The sequence below is a fragment of the Pongo abelii genome, chromosome 1 (assembly GCF_028885655.2).
Source record: "Pongo abelii isolate AG06213 chromosome 1, NHGRI_mPonAbe1-v2.0_pri, whole genome shotgun sequence".
Classification (NCBI taxonomy): Eukaryota; Metazoa; Chordata; class Mammalia; order Primates; family Hominidae; genus Pongo; species Pongo abelii.
In genome coordinates, this window is record NC_071985.2 from 129856600 (window position 1) to 129874300 (window position 17701).

Below are 17701 nucleotides of genomic sequence, written 5' to 3' on the forward strand. Positions count from 1 at the left end.
CTATCGAGGATATTAAGTGAGGACTTACTGTACATTGAGTAATATGGGTTCTAAAGTCTGTTTTTAAAATAATACTTGAACTGCATTATTCATGTCCTGACTTGCTTAGTGACTTAAATATATATGTAATTATGGACCAGACAACTTGAAGATCTAAAAAAGATAAAGTGTTTTCTTTTTTTTTTTTCTAAATGGCATATTTCCTGTAGTGTACTGTTTTGAAGGTTAATCCGTGTTGTAGCATGTATCAGGACTTCTTTCCTTTTTATGACTGGATACTTTTGGTTAATCCATTCATCTGTTGAAAGAAACTTGGATTGTTTCCACCTTTTGGCTATTGTGAATAATGTTGCAGTGAACATTGGTGTTCAAATATTTGGTTGAGTCCCAGCTTTCAATTATTTTAGGCATATATGTGGGAGTGGAATTGCTGGGTCATATGGCACTTCTGTATGAGTCCGCTTAAATGAAAATTCTCGAATGAGTAACTAGAGACAGAAAGTATATAAGAGGTTGTCAGGAGGTAGGAGGTGGAAGGAATGAAGAGTTATTGCATAATGGTGATGAAGTTTGGTTGATGAAAAATGTTCAGAAATAGAGGATAGTTGTACAATATTGTGAGTGTAATTAATGCTACTGAATTGTACACTTAAAAAATCTAAAATGGCAAATTTAATGTTATATGTATTGATCACAATTAAAAATAATAATAGTACAATATACCAAAAACCACTGTTTGCTTTTAAGTGGGTGTTTTTTATGGTATGTGAATTATAACCCGATAAAGCTGTTTATACAAATCAGTCACACTTACAAAGGGAAAGTTTAAGGTTCCAAACATATTTTATATTGACCACGTCACAGTAGCTACCAAGTACCTGGAATGAATTAGATTTGGGAAATTTATGCTTCCACTAAAAAGTAGCCTAGTTTTACATACCCTAAGACTACATAAAAATGTGGAGGGGCACAATTACTAAATTACTCATCTCCAGGGACTTTCAGTCTAAATAATGAAGTATGGAGTAATATCCATGAAGTGACTGGTAAGTTGAGATAATAAAAATCAATAAATTACATATAGGTAGATACATACATACACCTTTGTGCGCATACATAAGTACCTGTATATAATTTGTAAATAACTAACTCAGGAAAGCACTGAAAAAGGCATTGTATTGTGCTACCTATATTTTTAACACCTTTCTTTCAACTTCTCTTGTGTATATAAAATGACTAAGTAGGTGCACAGTTTACAGAGTTTACATATAATATCCATTGTACATTTGAATCTTCAAAATCACCTCTGTTTAGATTATGAATAGTTTATTAGTAACTCTGTTAGAAAATGAAATATTTACAAATGCTGGCTTTCACTTTAATTCTACATAATGTTATTACTTTGAATTATTAAATATTTTATAAATTATAATTGAGATACATATGAATGTTTATAAATTCATATATAGGAAACTTTAAATTCCAGATGCACATATGCCTATGTACACACACACATACACACACACACACAGACACACACACTCACAGACAACCCTTCTGTGTTGCTTAACCATAATTTGATTCCAGATTTGAGATATTTTGAATTTGAGAATGTTATGGTTTATATTACTACCTGCTGCCCCACTCCCCAAATTCCCACCTAAATGTTAGGGAAGCATGGCAAGTGATAAATAGATTCAAAGTATGACATGACATACTATCCTGTGTTAAAAATACTCACTGTTATATCAGATCGCTGTTCAATTCTGGTTTTTTATTGTTTGCTTATTTTTCAGCTGCTCCAGTTGATGTACTAAAAGCACTAGATTTTCACAATTCTCCAGAGGGAATATCAAGAACAACGGGATTTTGCACAAACAGAAAGAATTCTAAAGGCTCAGATACTGCTTACAGAGTTTCAAAGCAAGCACAACTCAGTGCCCCAACAAAACAGTTATTTCCAGGTATGTTCACTTTATTATTATTACTGTTATTATTATTAAAAATTATTACACTTTTGTTACTACTAAAACTACTTTTAGTATTTCTTTACTATTTAGTATTTTTATCAGGTTAGATAATGCCCAATTATATGGTAAAATGCAATTCTTTCATATATCAGAAACCAAATACATTGTGGTCACCAAAGTAATGTAATGAAAATAACAAAAAATTTAATAATTGCCAATCTTAATTCAACACAATCACATTTCTGTGAAAATATTCTTATTTGAACATTTAGTAATTCATTATTTGTACGTAATATATGGAGACAACATTTTATATCTAGCCTATTTCTATTGTAATTATGTAGAGCTTATTCATCGTGACTGGGGTATAGGAGGGAATCTTTCCCCTTAATGACTATCTAAGTTAATTTAATGGGCATTTGAATTTAAACATACTTAGTGCATGTTTTCCTAACATTAAGGTAAATGTTTCTGTTGAAAGAGATACTTTTTTTTGCAAATAATTTTGCATTATTTTTTCATGCCGTTCTTATCTAAAATATAAGAAAAGATAGTCACATCTCACAGTTACCTCTCCTGAAACCAGAGATTTTTTTTAAATATCAGCTGGCAGTTTTTCATAATGGTACTGAAAAGTACTTGCTGAATATTTGTTTTTCCTTCCATGAGAGCACTAATTGACCTAATAACACTAATCATCTAGCAATCATGATAATGTGGAGAAAGGGAATTGAGTGGTGAAATGACAATTGTTGAGCCTCGTATTTTCAAAGCAGGTAACTTAACTGTGCTTGCCTTCATTTGATACATACCAGTTATCTATTGATTGGTTGATTGATGGGTGTTCTCATCCTTATTTAACAGAGGAGGAAACTGAATTTCACAGAGGCTCTCTGACTTGACCAAGTTATGTGCGGTCAATCTTTAATCTAGGTCTGTTCTGCTCTATATATTTTATATGTTATCAAATGGTCCTTTCTGGCACTTTGGGATCTTCTCAGCAGCAATTTATCATTTAAATTCTTCATATTATCCTATATTATCTCTGCTTGAGAAAATTTGAGTTTCTAATCTTCATATGAAACTGTTTTCTAACAAGAGAAAACAAATATAAATCAAGGGATTAAAACATTACAAAACAGCACAGTACACTTTTCATAGAAGGACATTTTAAAATATACCAAAATACATTTATTTTGATTGTTCACTGATTCTTCCAATATATTTTCTGTCTTGCAATACTTTGTGGTGAACAAGAACAAACTGAAAATATAAAGAATAAAATGAACTTTTTTTCTGACTTTGAAAATAAAAAAGTTAAAATGATTATTAAATCCATAAAACATTTTAAAAATAGAATTTAAAAAATTAAAAGTAAAAAGGTAAGTTGCTTTTTCTATTTACGTGCACTCTGCTGCATTTCCTAAAACATCCTTCATAGAAAAAGGGATGGGAATTTTGAAGAGAGGAAACAAAGAAAAATATACCAATTACAAACCTTTAGAACTACTCAGATTACAGGTTACAATTTTTATACTTTGGCTCATTATCTCAGGGTCAGTGTGTTCTGCATTCCAATGTGGTAGTTACTTAAAATCATTAATTTTACATAATTAATTTTAAATACTATATATTTAAGTGATAAGAGCCATATAATCAACATTATCTGACTGCTTTCTTTATGATACAGTCTCATATAATTTCCACAATAGTTCCATGGGACAGATTAAATTATTAGCCCAGTCAATGGATGGGAAGGGCAAGTAGGATTTTATTTGCCAAGAACACATAGCTAGGAGATGGTGGGTTGATCTCATATATTGGCTATTATGAATAATGTTGCAATAAATATTGGACTGCAGATATCCCTTCAACATACTGATGTCATTTACTTGGGGCATACCCAGTAGTAGGGTAGTTGGATAATATAACATACGAGTGCAGGTATCTCTGACATACTGATTTCATTTCCTTTGTATGTATACTCAGTAGTGCGATTGATGGCACTAGCTCTAATTTTTTGAGGAAATTTTTTACTATTTTCTATATGGCTGTATTAATTTACATTTTCACCAATAGTATGAAACAGTTCCCTTTTCTCTACATCTGCACCAACATTTATCTTTTGACTTTTTGATAGTTGCCATTCATACTGGAGTGGGGTAATAGCTCATTGCAGTTTTGATTTACATTTTCCTAATGATTAATGATGTTGAACATTTTTTTCATATACCCATTAGCCATTTGTATGTCTTCTTGGAGATGTGTTTATTCAGACATCTTGTCCATTTTTAATTGGATTACTTGTTTTTTTTCTATTGAGCTGTTTGAGTTCCTTACATGTTTTTAATATTAACCCCTTATCAGACATATAGTTTGCAAATATTTTCTCCTGTTCTAAAGGTTGTCTCTTCACTTTGTTAATTTTTTCTTTTGCTTTGTAAATGCTTTTTAGTTAAATGTAATCCTATTTGGATGTGGTAGGGCTGGGATTTGAGCCAAATGATCTGACAAGATTCAGAACTTTCAATTGAGATACTGTACTGTCTTCCACTTAACTAGTCTATGCATACATTTATAGCATAAAAATGTATTCATGCCTCTTGCTGTTTTTTCTTTTGTAATATGTTTTAATAATTTCCACTTCATAAAACATCTTTTTGGTACATTAAGTGGCTGCATATAATTCTATTACATACATATTTGTATTTTATCAGTTTCAATCATTGCAGCTTATTATAACATTTTATTATTATAAATAGTACTTTGGTGATTTGAAAGTACAACACAGTTACACATAAGCATCCTCTCCCCATACATTCTTAGAGGTAGAATTGCTGATCTCCTACAATTGTTTGAACTTGAATCCAAGACAGATATAATCATATTTCTTTTATAGATTTATACTACTGCCTGTAATATAATTTGGAATGAATGAATTGGAAAAGGAAGGCCTTGATATTAGGCTAGATATTGCTTATTACACATGCACATACACAATGGTTTTGCAAAAAGACAACTTTTCAACTAAAGGCATCTCATTTCTCAAATAATAATGCTTGCTTTATTTATATGCCAGAGTAGTAAGAGGCTCAAATAAGATATATTTGGAAAATGATTTTGAAAAATAAAACCCACAACTTAATATACACTGTTTTATAAAAATATAAGTACTCATTACTTAATTATTTGAGATATACTTAGGGTAATTGTTTGATATATTTGTATAACAAATGCTTAGTAAAGACTAATATAGATCAGGCTGTATGCTAGATATTTGGCATATGATTGGGAGAGAGAAGGAAAGAAAAAGAGTCTGCCTTCTTGAATTTAAAATCAAGTTAGCCAATTACCTAATAGTTCTGGCTCATAATGACATATGCTTCTTTAATGAGAAACAATATGCAGTGAAACTGCATTGTTCGATATTAAGAACTAATCAAAAACTCTTGAGCTTTTAAAGAAACAACAGAAAGAATATGTTTGTAAATTGGGTCATTACAATGCCTCTTTAAAATGAGAATGTATGGCTACAGACTAGACAAAGCTAAAAAATAAAAACTTTACGCCAAAATTAGCACTTAAATAAGTGTTTTAAGAGTGGTGGTTATGTGTTTGATATTTACTGGTATCATGATCCTGTTGCCTAAATCAAATTTAATTTCACATAAACATTGTGCTTTAAGTGCTTTAAGTGAGTGGCTTTAAAGTTTGACTATTGCTTGGATAAAAATTGAAGAGAAACCATAATGGCGGACCCCTATTTATTTATTAATCTATTTTCTATTCAAAGTTAGTTGATTTGTAAAGGCCATGTAGAAATTTCAAAAATACTACAGTGATCTAGGAATAAAGTAGAAATTGGAAATTGGAAATTTCTAACTCTTTGGCCTTTTCTTCTCAGGTGGAACTTTCCCAGAAGACTTTTCAATACTGTTTACAGTAAAACCAAAAAAAGGAATTCAGTCTTTCCTTTTATCTATATATAATGAGCATGGTATTCAGCAAATTGGTGTTGAGGTTGGGAGATCACCTGTTTTTCTATTTGAAGACCACACTGGAAAACCTGCCCCAGAAGACTATCCCCTCTTCAGAACTGTTAACATCGCTGATGGGAAGTAAGTAACAAAATAATACAATGTTTTAGCTATGCTAAAATCGTTTTTTTATTCAGTCATTTAACAAATATTTATGAAGTGTGATAAGGTTTTTCTAGTGGCTGGTGATAAATAAATGAGCAAAAAATACATAAAGACATAATTTATAGTGTGCACAGGGAAACAATAAACAATGTTTTCAAAATAAGTTACTAATAAATACTGTAGCAGGTGGTAATAAGTGCGAAAGAAAAAGATAGCAATAAAGAGGATAGGGTGTGGCAGTGGGGTGGGTACAGTTTTAAGAAGTGAGATCAAGCCAAATCCCACTAAGAAAGTGATATGTAAAGAAGGTGAAGTGCATGTCATGCTGTTAATTAAAAGCCTAGTGTTCCAGGAGAAGCAGGAAGCAAATACAGTCTCTGATTCCAGGGTGTGGCCAGTTTGTTCCAAGCAACATCAAGGATACCAGCATGGCGGGAGAAGAGTGAGATGATGAGGATGGAGAAGCAGAGGGAGGCCAGATGGTGTAACACATTGTAGGAGGTCGTAAGCACTTTGGATTCTACTCTGAGAGAAACTGGAAGTTACTGGAGGCTTTTTGAGCAGAAGAATGATCTAATTTGACTTACGTTTTACTAATAATATTAATATTGGAGATCAGAGGAAGCATTATAGAGTAGTGATATGTGCCATGTACTAAGGTCTTTATACATTGTTAACTCATTTAGTTTTATTGATTCCTTTAAGAAAGTAATGTTAATAAACTAATTTTACTGGTAAGGGAACTGAGGCTCAGAGAGTTTAAGTAACTTGCCTAAGGTCATATAGTTGGAAAGTGATAGAGCTGGGGTTTGAACTCAGGAAGTCAGGCTCGCACTGCGCTCTTTTGCAAACCATGTCGAATTCTGAATTATGTATTGTGTTTTTTTCCTTTCATTTATGGAGCAGCTAAATAGAAATTAATGCTTATTAAATTTACTCAATATTTTATCACTGAATCCAGACCTCTAAAAACAGCTTTATCCAAAATAGCACATTTGGTTATAGCTATAAGAAGGAAGTAGCAGTGCTCATTGACACTCATTATATTTTTGTCAGGACCACAGAGAAACTCTCAAGTCTCAGTTTTACTGAGACTTTACAACTTTAGGCTTTTACAACTAATTTACATTATTATCCTATAAACGAATTAGATATAACAGCACATTGTGTTTCTTTTTTTGACTGTTAGCAAACTCCATGCTAAGATTTTAGTCTATATTTGGTAAATGTAGAAAATATTTTGAACTCATCTTATTATTCACACCTTATTTTTCCTTAATCCTGCTTTCCTAACTGAAACAAAAACAAAAACAAAAACATCAATTTATTGCAGCCCAGCCCACATCTTATTCAAAACTAGCAGGTAGTGTTTACTATGAATGAATCCTTAGAGTAAAACATGAAAAAATAAAAATAAAAAATGGAGAATGTTCAATAAATATTTTTAATTGATTATCAAACAGAACAAGAAGTTATATTTACATATATCACAGTAGTAAAATATTATCTTGATAATATGTTGAATACAATTAATACCTAGTAGTATTAATTTTTTTCATTTGTATATTCCTTCAATAACAATTTATTAAATGCTTACTGTGTGCTAGATAGGTCCTATACTTTTACTTGAGACAGTTAAAATGTGACATACTTGTTGAGCTCAACTGACATAATAATTTAGATGCAAAAATATTAGTATTTAAGCACACTCTGATGTTTTTAAAGAACAATCATGACATTCTTCATGAGTGAACATTCATTCCGTAAGTATTTATCTATTAGCCACCACTTGGCTGGCAGTCTGTAGAGCACAGCAGTTGTAGCAATGAACAACCCAGGTGAAGTTCCTCCACTCCTGGAGCTTAAATATGCAAAGTGCTGATAGTTCTTTGAACGAAAATAAATCAAGGTAAGAGATGTAGAGTGTACTATTTTAGATAGCACAGTTTAATATGAATGAATCCTCAAAGTAAAACATGAGGTTTCACTCATGTTTTTTTGAGTGAGGTTTCATTGAGCAAAATCACAAAGGAAGTGAGAGAATAGCCATGTAGGGATGTGGAGAAAGAACAATCCTGCAGGGGTGAAGAACATGTGCAAGGGGCAATAAGGCGGCAGCCTTGTGGCTGGGATGCCAGGAGTCCAGGGGGCGTCTGAGCTCATGAGATCATAGAAGGATAGGGGACCCTCCTGTGAAGCAGAGTAAGGGCTTCAGCTTTTACTGTGAGTATTGTATTTCATAGTTTTTAAGAATGCAGATCCTTGATCTGACTTAGATTTTTAAAAGGTGGCTCTGGTTGCATAAGAGTAGAAGCAGAGGCCAGTTAGGAGTCTAGCTGTGAGAGATGGCAGCTTTGACTAAATTGAGAGATATTGGATTCTGTTTATACTTGTGAATATATGAACTGATAGAATTTTCTGACTATAGGAGTGTGTAGTATGAGAAAAAGAGAATAATTAAGAATGCCTCTAAGGCTAAATGTTAATTTGGTATTTTGAATATTATGTATGATACCATGATTATGACATATCATTATCACAGCCTACATTAATTAAACAAAAATATCAAGTTTAGAGTTCTAATCAGTTTTAATTATTGAAATTGTTTTTATTTTCTGTTAATGAAAAGCACATACCTATAATACTGGTAATGGTTTAAGTGAAGACCCAGATTTGTTGGCATGAAGTATGTGTAAATTTTACTCTCACTGTATTAAGTAGCTCCTTATATAAATCTTTGCTCAATTCAAACCAAGCAGACACCTATGCCAGTTGAATGTTCTAGTGGAAAGACCAAAGATTAAGTGTATATGGAAATACACTTGGTCACCATGCCAAGTCACATGAAACAGACATTTTAGGAAGGCTCCTGCAACTTTTTGGGTATTTTATTTTATGGATCTAGTCCTAGACACTTCTGGAATATTAATCTAGCACTTTTCATTTGGAAAAAAATAAAATATAAACCAGACTGGCTTGCAGAATCTGAGTGGGCTTCATTTAATGGTTTATGTTAGCACCATACATTGTTAATAAAACCCACCATTTTACACTATGGTTAGGGAATGTGCGTTTCCAAAGGGCTGGCCATGTCTCCCCAGCCAAGCCTGTCATCACTGCTCTAAATTAGTTGGAGCAGTAGCTGCAGAGTGAATTGAGAGTCTCATTCCACACATGCGTTGACTATGTTTTCTTTCAGTTTTGCACACCTGCCAACCCTGGAAAGAAGAAAAGATATTGTGTCTCAGTCTTGGATCTTGCCTACAGTAGTGATCTATAACTGTCTTGAAATTAAAGTGGAAAAATAATGAAAGCACTTGAAATAAATGTGAATAAAAACAGAGAAGCACATTGTGTTTTACAATTAGGACGTTGACTTGCTCTAGATGGAGCGCTCATTCAATTAGCAGGCATACCCTGTTACAGTCAATCTCAGGGGATCATTAGAGCGGATTTTTTTAAAATGGAATTCCACTTTGGAAGAAAGCATTTACGTACTTGGAAACTATTACTTACCCCATATCCCACCCTAATCTCTATCAAATACCTTCATCAGGACACAGTGAGATTAAGCTTTTGTTACTACAACACAAAGTGAAGCAAAGGATGGGCACTTCCTTATCAGCACAGACAGCTAATTCTGCTGTGCGTTTTATGCTGCTTGTGTCCTTTTGGGTACCTAGTACTGTTGGGTAATGAGTAAGTAGTCACCTGTTAACCGGCTGCTTAATAAATGAGCCTACATTTTTTGTATGATTTTAGCTCATTTTTATAATTTAAAATACACAGTATTTTTATGTGAATACTGCTTTGGCAACCACTGTTTCTTTGAAGCTTACAAAAGAATTACTTGTCTTTTTTAGGTGGCATCGGGTAGCAATCAGCGTGGAGAAGAAAACTGTGACAATGATTGTTGATTGTAAGAAGAAAACCACGAAACCACTTGATAGAAGTGAGAGAGCAATTGTTGATACCAATGGAATCACGGTTTTTGGAACAAGGATTTTGGATGAAGAAGTTTTTGAGGTAAAAATAAATCCAACTCTAAGCTGAATATTGACAAATCAGATGAACCGGTTTAACAACAGTAAATATATCGCTTTATAGCAATACATTATAAAGCAAAGTTGAAAACTCTAAAGGGTGACCTAGTTTCTTCCTCTGTGAGTATAGTGGTGATGTTTTCTATTGTTCATTAAGAGAATGACTAGACAATGGTGACTGTAACGCCTGGGAAACATTTACAGGGATTGGTTGATTTGAACACAGACATGCTATTCTCCTGGGAAGGACAAACGGCTTAACTCTTAGTAGTTTGTATTATTTTCTTTGCAGAAAAGAACATTTTCTTCATTTTATTCTATGGGAGGTTAATTTAGAGAGATGCACAAGTCATATGTTTTGCCTTCCTCTGTTCTTTGTGAATGTTTTTTAAGGTAAAATAGAGATCATATTGCAAAATATAAATTTTAAGTGTTTAAATCACTTTAAAAAATAATGTAAAGATCATGGTAAGGTATTTCCATCTAATTATATTTCACTAATTATGATAATCACATTCTTTTAGTCCTCCAGTCATTGGATATGGCAACTTTGCTTTAACTTTCAGTCACTTTTTAAAAGAACAAATGACCTGAATTCTGACACCATTAAAGGATGCACTCTCGAGACAGTATTTATTATTTTGATGATTGTTTTTAAACAATTTGAGTCATTTCTTTGTCAAGGTGTAACAAAGTAAAGCTGTGTAATATATTACAAATTAATAGACAGTTTCACCTGGAGATTTGCTATATTTTTTGATGTGTGAATATACATACACAAAGGTGTACACACATATATATATACAAACATACAGACAGTATGTATTTTCATAAACAGAACAATGTTCATTCAGAGCATCAGCTAGACTATTTCATTCCTGTACTTATAAATATAACCTACAGTGTAGTTTTATTTAAAATTATTATTATAATAAACATTTGTGAAAGTTCCATGTTATTTATTTGAGATGCTATCGTTTCTGACTTTTGTCCACTAGTGTGTACCTAAGCCTTTAATTCTACATAAAATATTTTAAACTATCATATCATGCTAGATTATGTAAATAATAAACTGATTCAGGTAGTATATAATGGTAATATACTCTCAGATATCCCAATATCCAACACTGATTGCATGCACATGATGATAAACAATTATTTATTCATTAGGCAAATAAATATTAATATAATTTCTAATCTTGAAAAGCATTATTTTAAAAATAAAACTATTCATAAACTTAAGTTTCATGTGAATTATGAATAAATTATAATTTATTTTTGTAACCCACACCTTATTTTTCAGGAACATAAATGTGTAAGACAAAAGAACAGTATCAGTGGAATTTCTTTCCTTTTTTAAAAATTGATGCTTAACTTTGTAAAACTATATCCCACATTCTGAATCCTGGAGTAACTTCAGTTTTTCAGTTGGAGAAGCTATTAAAACATTAAGAAAAGTAATGTTGAAAGGATTCTTTAATGAAACCCTTAGTGAATATGACAGTGAGTAGTGAAAAATAAGTTTATTAAGCTACTTCGCATCCTAGAGTTTCATGAAACTCTATGAAGTTTTAAATAAAACATTTATTTACTATTAAGTGTAGTTAGTTTTTAAAATGTAACGAATAAAGAACTTACTCTCTCAGTTTATCTTTTACAATCTCTGACTAGTTAAAGGGGAAACAATTTTTACTTAATAAAATATTTAGAAGGCTGTAGAGTAGGAATCTTTGAATTGGATGAAATTTAGTATTTATCTAATTCATATACTCAAACAGCCATCAGATATAAGATTCAGGTCTTATTTTCTAAATTATATTATTGTATGTATATATGAAATTTCAAAGACAATTTGGTCTCTTTCCACTTGAAAATAGCACATGAAGAAAATAAGTAATTCAAATATATGGATGTTTAGTCCGAATTTAGAAATTTCCACCATTTTGTAAAATTAGTTCATTCTACCTGATGTTAATATATCTTTTCTTAAAAACTTATTCAAGTATGTTTTTCCTTTTATTTTTGGTTTATATTATAATACCTATATACTTATGAATCTTTGCAAGTAAACACATAGAATTTAAACTAAAAATGACAGGAGATAGAAATTGTATTGTCTATATATTATGTTAGTGTTTTATAAATAGTTGTGATGATGAAGATAATATGATACCAGTGATTCATTAGTCTGAAAACTAGAAATGCACTTTTTCAGACATAGTATAAGTCAGATTTAGTTGCAGATTTGTTTAGTGTATGTAATTTCATGTATACACTGCCCTACATTAATAGAATGGTACTACTATGGTAAAAATATTAAACATGGTCATATTTGAATTTCAATCTAATGACTTTTTAGAATTCAACTTTATACAGATAAATGCAAAACTGAAGATGATTTTAAAGTTTGAACAATTATAGTTTACATATTATGCTCATCATATGCTCATCACAAGAAGAGCATATAGACTCATAATTCAGATTTTATAATTTCAGCATAGCAGAGTGAGTATATGAATTGATTTGGGGATGACAAAAATCTGATTTTGAATCCCAGCATATAGCTTAATATTCAACCTTCTCTATATAATTACTCTATATCAGTTTCAAATGGGAAATATAACAGAATCTTCCTCATAAGGATTTATAGAAAAAATGAGCTGATGTATGTACAGTCTTTAAGATACTAGTATAAATATATATACACACACACGTAATATAAATGTGGTTGTATGTTGTTAACTTAATTATCCATTAATGTGTAGTTTTACAAACATTATTATAACTTCTCTTTCTTATGATTTTACAACCGTGACATTTCAAGTACTTTTGATATGGGCGACTAACGGTGACCCATCTCTCAGTCAGAAGTCCTTGTGGGTCCCTCGGTCTGTCTGCTAAAAGTCCTCATGGGTCCATCTGTCTGTGTTCTAAATGAAGTACTTCTTTTCTGGGCTACTGCAATTTTACAAAGTACCTTGTAGAGATTAGATACATTTGTCCCCTCTAGACGGAGGTAACACCTGAGTACAGACCTTAATAAATGGAGTGTGGTCTGATTGAATGAATATTTCCATGCAAGCAAAAAAAAAAAAAAAAAAAATGTCCTACCAACACAAATCAACAGCCTTGATTTTTTTTTCCTGCCAAATAAGATTCAAAGATGTGACAAAAACTAAATTAGAAAAGTTGTATTGCTTGTATTTATTGTCAATACAATTATTTTTGGAGTCTTTTAAACAGGAAAATTTCTTTACTAAATAGCAAGTTATAGCCATTGCTCAAGTTTTCAAAACATCATTATTTCTGTTTTCTAATTGTTTTTAAATAATCAAAACAGATTATTGCAGGTCTTTTATATTTTTTAACAAATATATAAATATATATAATATATAAAAAATCTTTGGGGAGATTATTTATTTCATGGAAGCAATGAGTAGAATATGACATATGACAGCTGTTTGAGTAGAAAAGCTTTGTGATGAACATTTTGCATTTTTTCAAGCTCCTCAGAAAATATTTTGAATTCAATTTTCTGTGGAGAAATCAATGAATAATAATTTATAACAACTATGCTACTTGATAACTCTACAAGGCCTGAAAAAAATAAGATTAGCAAACTCTTTTGAGATGGCTTTTGAGATGGTCAATACTAAAGCCATCTCAAAAGCCATTAAGAGTTTGATTATTGCTTTATGGTGTCCACATATCTTTTTAATGCATATATTATCCAATATACACACTTAAAAGTTGAATTTTAGTAGACATGGTTTTCCTATAGAACAATGTTATAAGATGGAGATAGCCTTTCCATTTATCCACTTTTCCCAGTCTAGATGCATTTAGTTCATGGTCCTTGTGATTTTTTTTCTAAATTTATTGAGTTATAATTGAATCACAATAAACTGCAATTATTAAAAGTATACCATTTGATCAGTTGTGACTTATGTATACAACTGTGAAACCATCATCATAATCAAGAAAATAAACTGCCATCTCACCCAAGAGATTCCTTATCACCTTTTATAATTCATTCCTTCTTCCATCCTAACCCCAGAAAATCATGAATTAGCTTTTTATCACTGTAGCTTTTCTGGGACTTTTACAAATGGAATTATACTGGGTGCGCTCATTTTAACTTAACTCGTTTTTTTCCCCCTGTTATTAATAGTATGTCGAATTACGTTGATTGGTTTTTCAACTATTTAAAAACAACTTTTCAATCCTTAGAGGTCTATAGACCCTACTGATGATGTAGTATGTTGTCTTATTTATATTACATACAATTCAGTTCTTACTCAGTATAATGATCTTAAGATTTACCCATGTTTATTGTATTTATTATTATTATTATTATTATTATTATTATTTTGCAGAGTAGGATTTTAACACATAGCTAAACCAAAATTTTTTCATCCATTCGCCCTATTACTGGTCATTTGTGTTGCTTCCAGGTTATGGCATCTATAAAGCCACTATAAACATTCATGTCTACATTTTGGTTTGTTTGGTTGAATACCTAGATGTGGAATGCATGGGTTATTTGGTAGGTGCATGCTTAACATAAAAAAAAAAAAGAAAATTATCAAACTATTTTTCAAAGTGGCATTAACCATTTTATACTCCCTTCAGCAGTGTATGAGAGTTCCAGTCATTACGTATCTTTGCCAACCTCTGATATGCTCAGTCTTTTTCATTTTAGGCATTCTAACTAGACTCATTGTAGTGTTACATTGTGGTTTTAATTTGCGCTTCTCTCTTGACTGATGATGTCTGCATTTTACCAGGTTCTTGTGGTACATTTATGCATATTGTTTTGTGAGGTGTCTTTTCAAATTTTTTGCCCATTTAAAAAATTGAGCTGTTTGTCTTTAGTTTAAGGAGTTTTAAGAGTTTATATCCTGCATAAAGATTTTTTTGTCTGATAGATGTTTGCAAATATTTTTTCCAGTATGTGACTTGCCTTTTTTTTGTTTTCTTATTGGTATCTTTCCAAGTGTAAATGCTTTTAATTTTGATAAAGTTTAATTTATCAATTTTGTTGTTATGTTTGACACTCTTTGTGTTCTAAGAAACTTTTACTCCAAGATCACAATGATTTTCTTCTATTTTTAGTATCAGAACGTTGTTGTTTCAGGATTTGCACATGGGTTATGTCCCATTTTGAGTTAGTATTTGTGTATGATGTAAGGTAAAGGTCAATGTTCACTGTTTTCTACATAATCATACCCAGTTCATTCAGCACATTTTTCTGAAACGACTTTCTCTTCATGATTTGTATTGCCTTGGTCTTTAAATCAGAAATTAATTGGCTACCAATTAGTGCACCTATTACTGAACTCTCTACCTTATTATTTATTCTTTTCTTTTACTAATACCATCATATCTTGATTACTGTAGTTTTAGAAAACATTTTTAAATCATGTGGGTAAATACTGCTACTTTTTATTCTTTGTAAAACATTGCTGTAGCAATTTTGGGTCATTTTCATTTCTACACACATGTTAGAATAAGCTTATTAACTTCTACAAAAAGTTGTGGTTTTAATGGGGATTTCATTTAAGCTACAGATCATAATGAAGAGAATTGAAATTTTTAAAAATCATGGAGTTTTCTATTTCCTGTACATAATATAACTCCATTTATTTTGGTCTTGTTTAATTTTTTTTACAATGTTTTCTAGTTTTCAGGGTAAATGTCTTGGACATCTTTTATTCAATTTTTTTCTGAGTATTTTTTTAATGCTACAGTAAATGAATTTGTTTTTAATGTCATATTTGAATATTTTCTTGCTAATATAGAGAACACGATTTTTTATATTAACCTTGTATCCTACAGCCTTAGGGTTTTTTTTTTTTAATGTAAAAAGTTTATATAATCTGAAAGTAGGGACCATTTTGCAAGTTTTCTATCTTTATGCTTTTTACTTATTTTTCTTATGGCAATGAATGGGATATATATTGAATATAACTTTTATATATATTGAATATATCTTGTGTAAGCAGGTATTCTTACTTTTTTTCTGACCTCATGTGGAAAATAATTCAGTCTTTCAGCATTAAATATGATGTTGGCTGAAAGTTTTCATTGGATGCTGTTTATCAGTTTGAAATTTACTATTAGTCTTAGTTTCCTAAATATTTGTTATCAAGAACATGTACTAAATTTTATAAAACGCTTTTTCTACTCCTATTGAAATGATCATGTGGGTTTTTTTTCCTGTTAGTATGTTGAATTACATTGATTGATTTTTCAAATATTTAGAAATAACTTTTCATTCCTTAGAGGTGTATAGATTCCACTGTAGTCATATAGTATGTTATCTTATTAATGTAACATATAATTCCATTTTGTAAAATATCTTTAAAAAGTTTTAGTCTATATTAATGAGGAATATGAGTCTATGAATCTCTGTATTTATAATGTCTTTGTCAGGTTTTGATAGGGTTATACTGGCTTCATAAACTCATCTGTGCAGTGATCTCTCCTTATCTATTTTCTGAAAACTTTCTTATATTACTGATGATATTTCCTTCTTGAATACTGGATAGAATTAACCAGTAAAATTTCGGGGCCCTGAGTTTTCTTTTTAGAACTGTTTTAACATATTCAATTTCTTTACTCGATACAGGTTAATTCAGTTTTTCTGTTTCTTCTTGTGTTGATCATGTTAAGTTTTATTTTTCAAGAAATTTTTCTAGTTCAACTAAGTTGTTGGATTTGTTCATATAAAGCTGTTTGTAGCATTTCATTATTTTAAATTTTAATATCTTTAAAATTTCTACTGAAAACTACTTTTTATTCTTTATATTAATCATTTGTATTTTCCCCCCCGATCAATAATTTGAACAGGTACTTGAAACTTTTGTCGATATTCTCAACAAACCAGTTTCAGGCTCTGTTAATTGTCCCTCTTAACAGACTCTTTTCTATTTCATAATTATTTTTTCCTATCATAAATTTGAAAAAGAAAAATTGTTTATCTAGCCTCTCAAAGTATAGGGTTATTACTTCAAGATTTATTTTTTCCCAGTATAAAAATTTAAAATTACACATTTCTCTCTAAACACAGTTTTAGCTGCATAACACAATTTTACTATGTCATTTTTGATGGTTATTTAGTTAAAATAATTTTCAATTTCTTTTTTTATTTTATTTCTAGCCCACTAATTATATAGTGATGTTTAACGTCTAGATACTTGAGCTTTTCTTAGAGAGCTTATTGGTATCGGTGTCTAATTCTGTTGTCTTCTGAGAATAAATTTGGTATGATCTCAATCCATTTAGATTTATTGAAGTTTGATATATGGTCTAACATGTAGTCTATCTCAGTTAATGTGATAATGCCCTTAAAAAGAAAGTGCATTGTGAAATTGTTCGATGCAGACTTTTATAAATGTCACTTAGATCTTTTCTTATCTTTCTTATTTTTTTGTCTACTTGTTCTATCAGTTGTTGAGGAGTGTTAAAATTTTCTACCATAATTGTGTATCTTCCTTTTCATTTTGCCATTTTTTGCGGCATATATTGTATTCTCAGGCACGTG

At 30.9% G+C, this 17701-nt stretch overlaps 1 protein-coding gene across 2 annotated transcripts in view; it reads left to right on the forward strand.

Annotated features, from left to right (window-relative positions):
- COL11A1 (collagen type XI alpha 1 chain) overlaps positions 1-17701 on the forward strand; it is a 243381-nt gene that overhangs the window by 25571 nt on the left and 200109 nt on the right. For both annotated transcript variants that reach the window (XM_024230767.3, XM_054530629.2), the window contains exons 2-4: positions 1797-1964; positions 5875-6088; positions 9976-10138. In XM_024230767.3, the coding sequence (XP_024086535.2) occupies positions 1797-1964; positions 5875-6088; positions 9976-10138 (545 nt within the window). The remainder of the gene's footprint in view (positions 1-1796; positions 1965-5874; positions 6089-9975; positions 10139-17701) is intronic.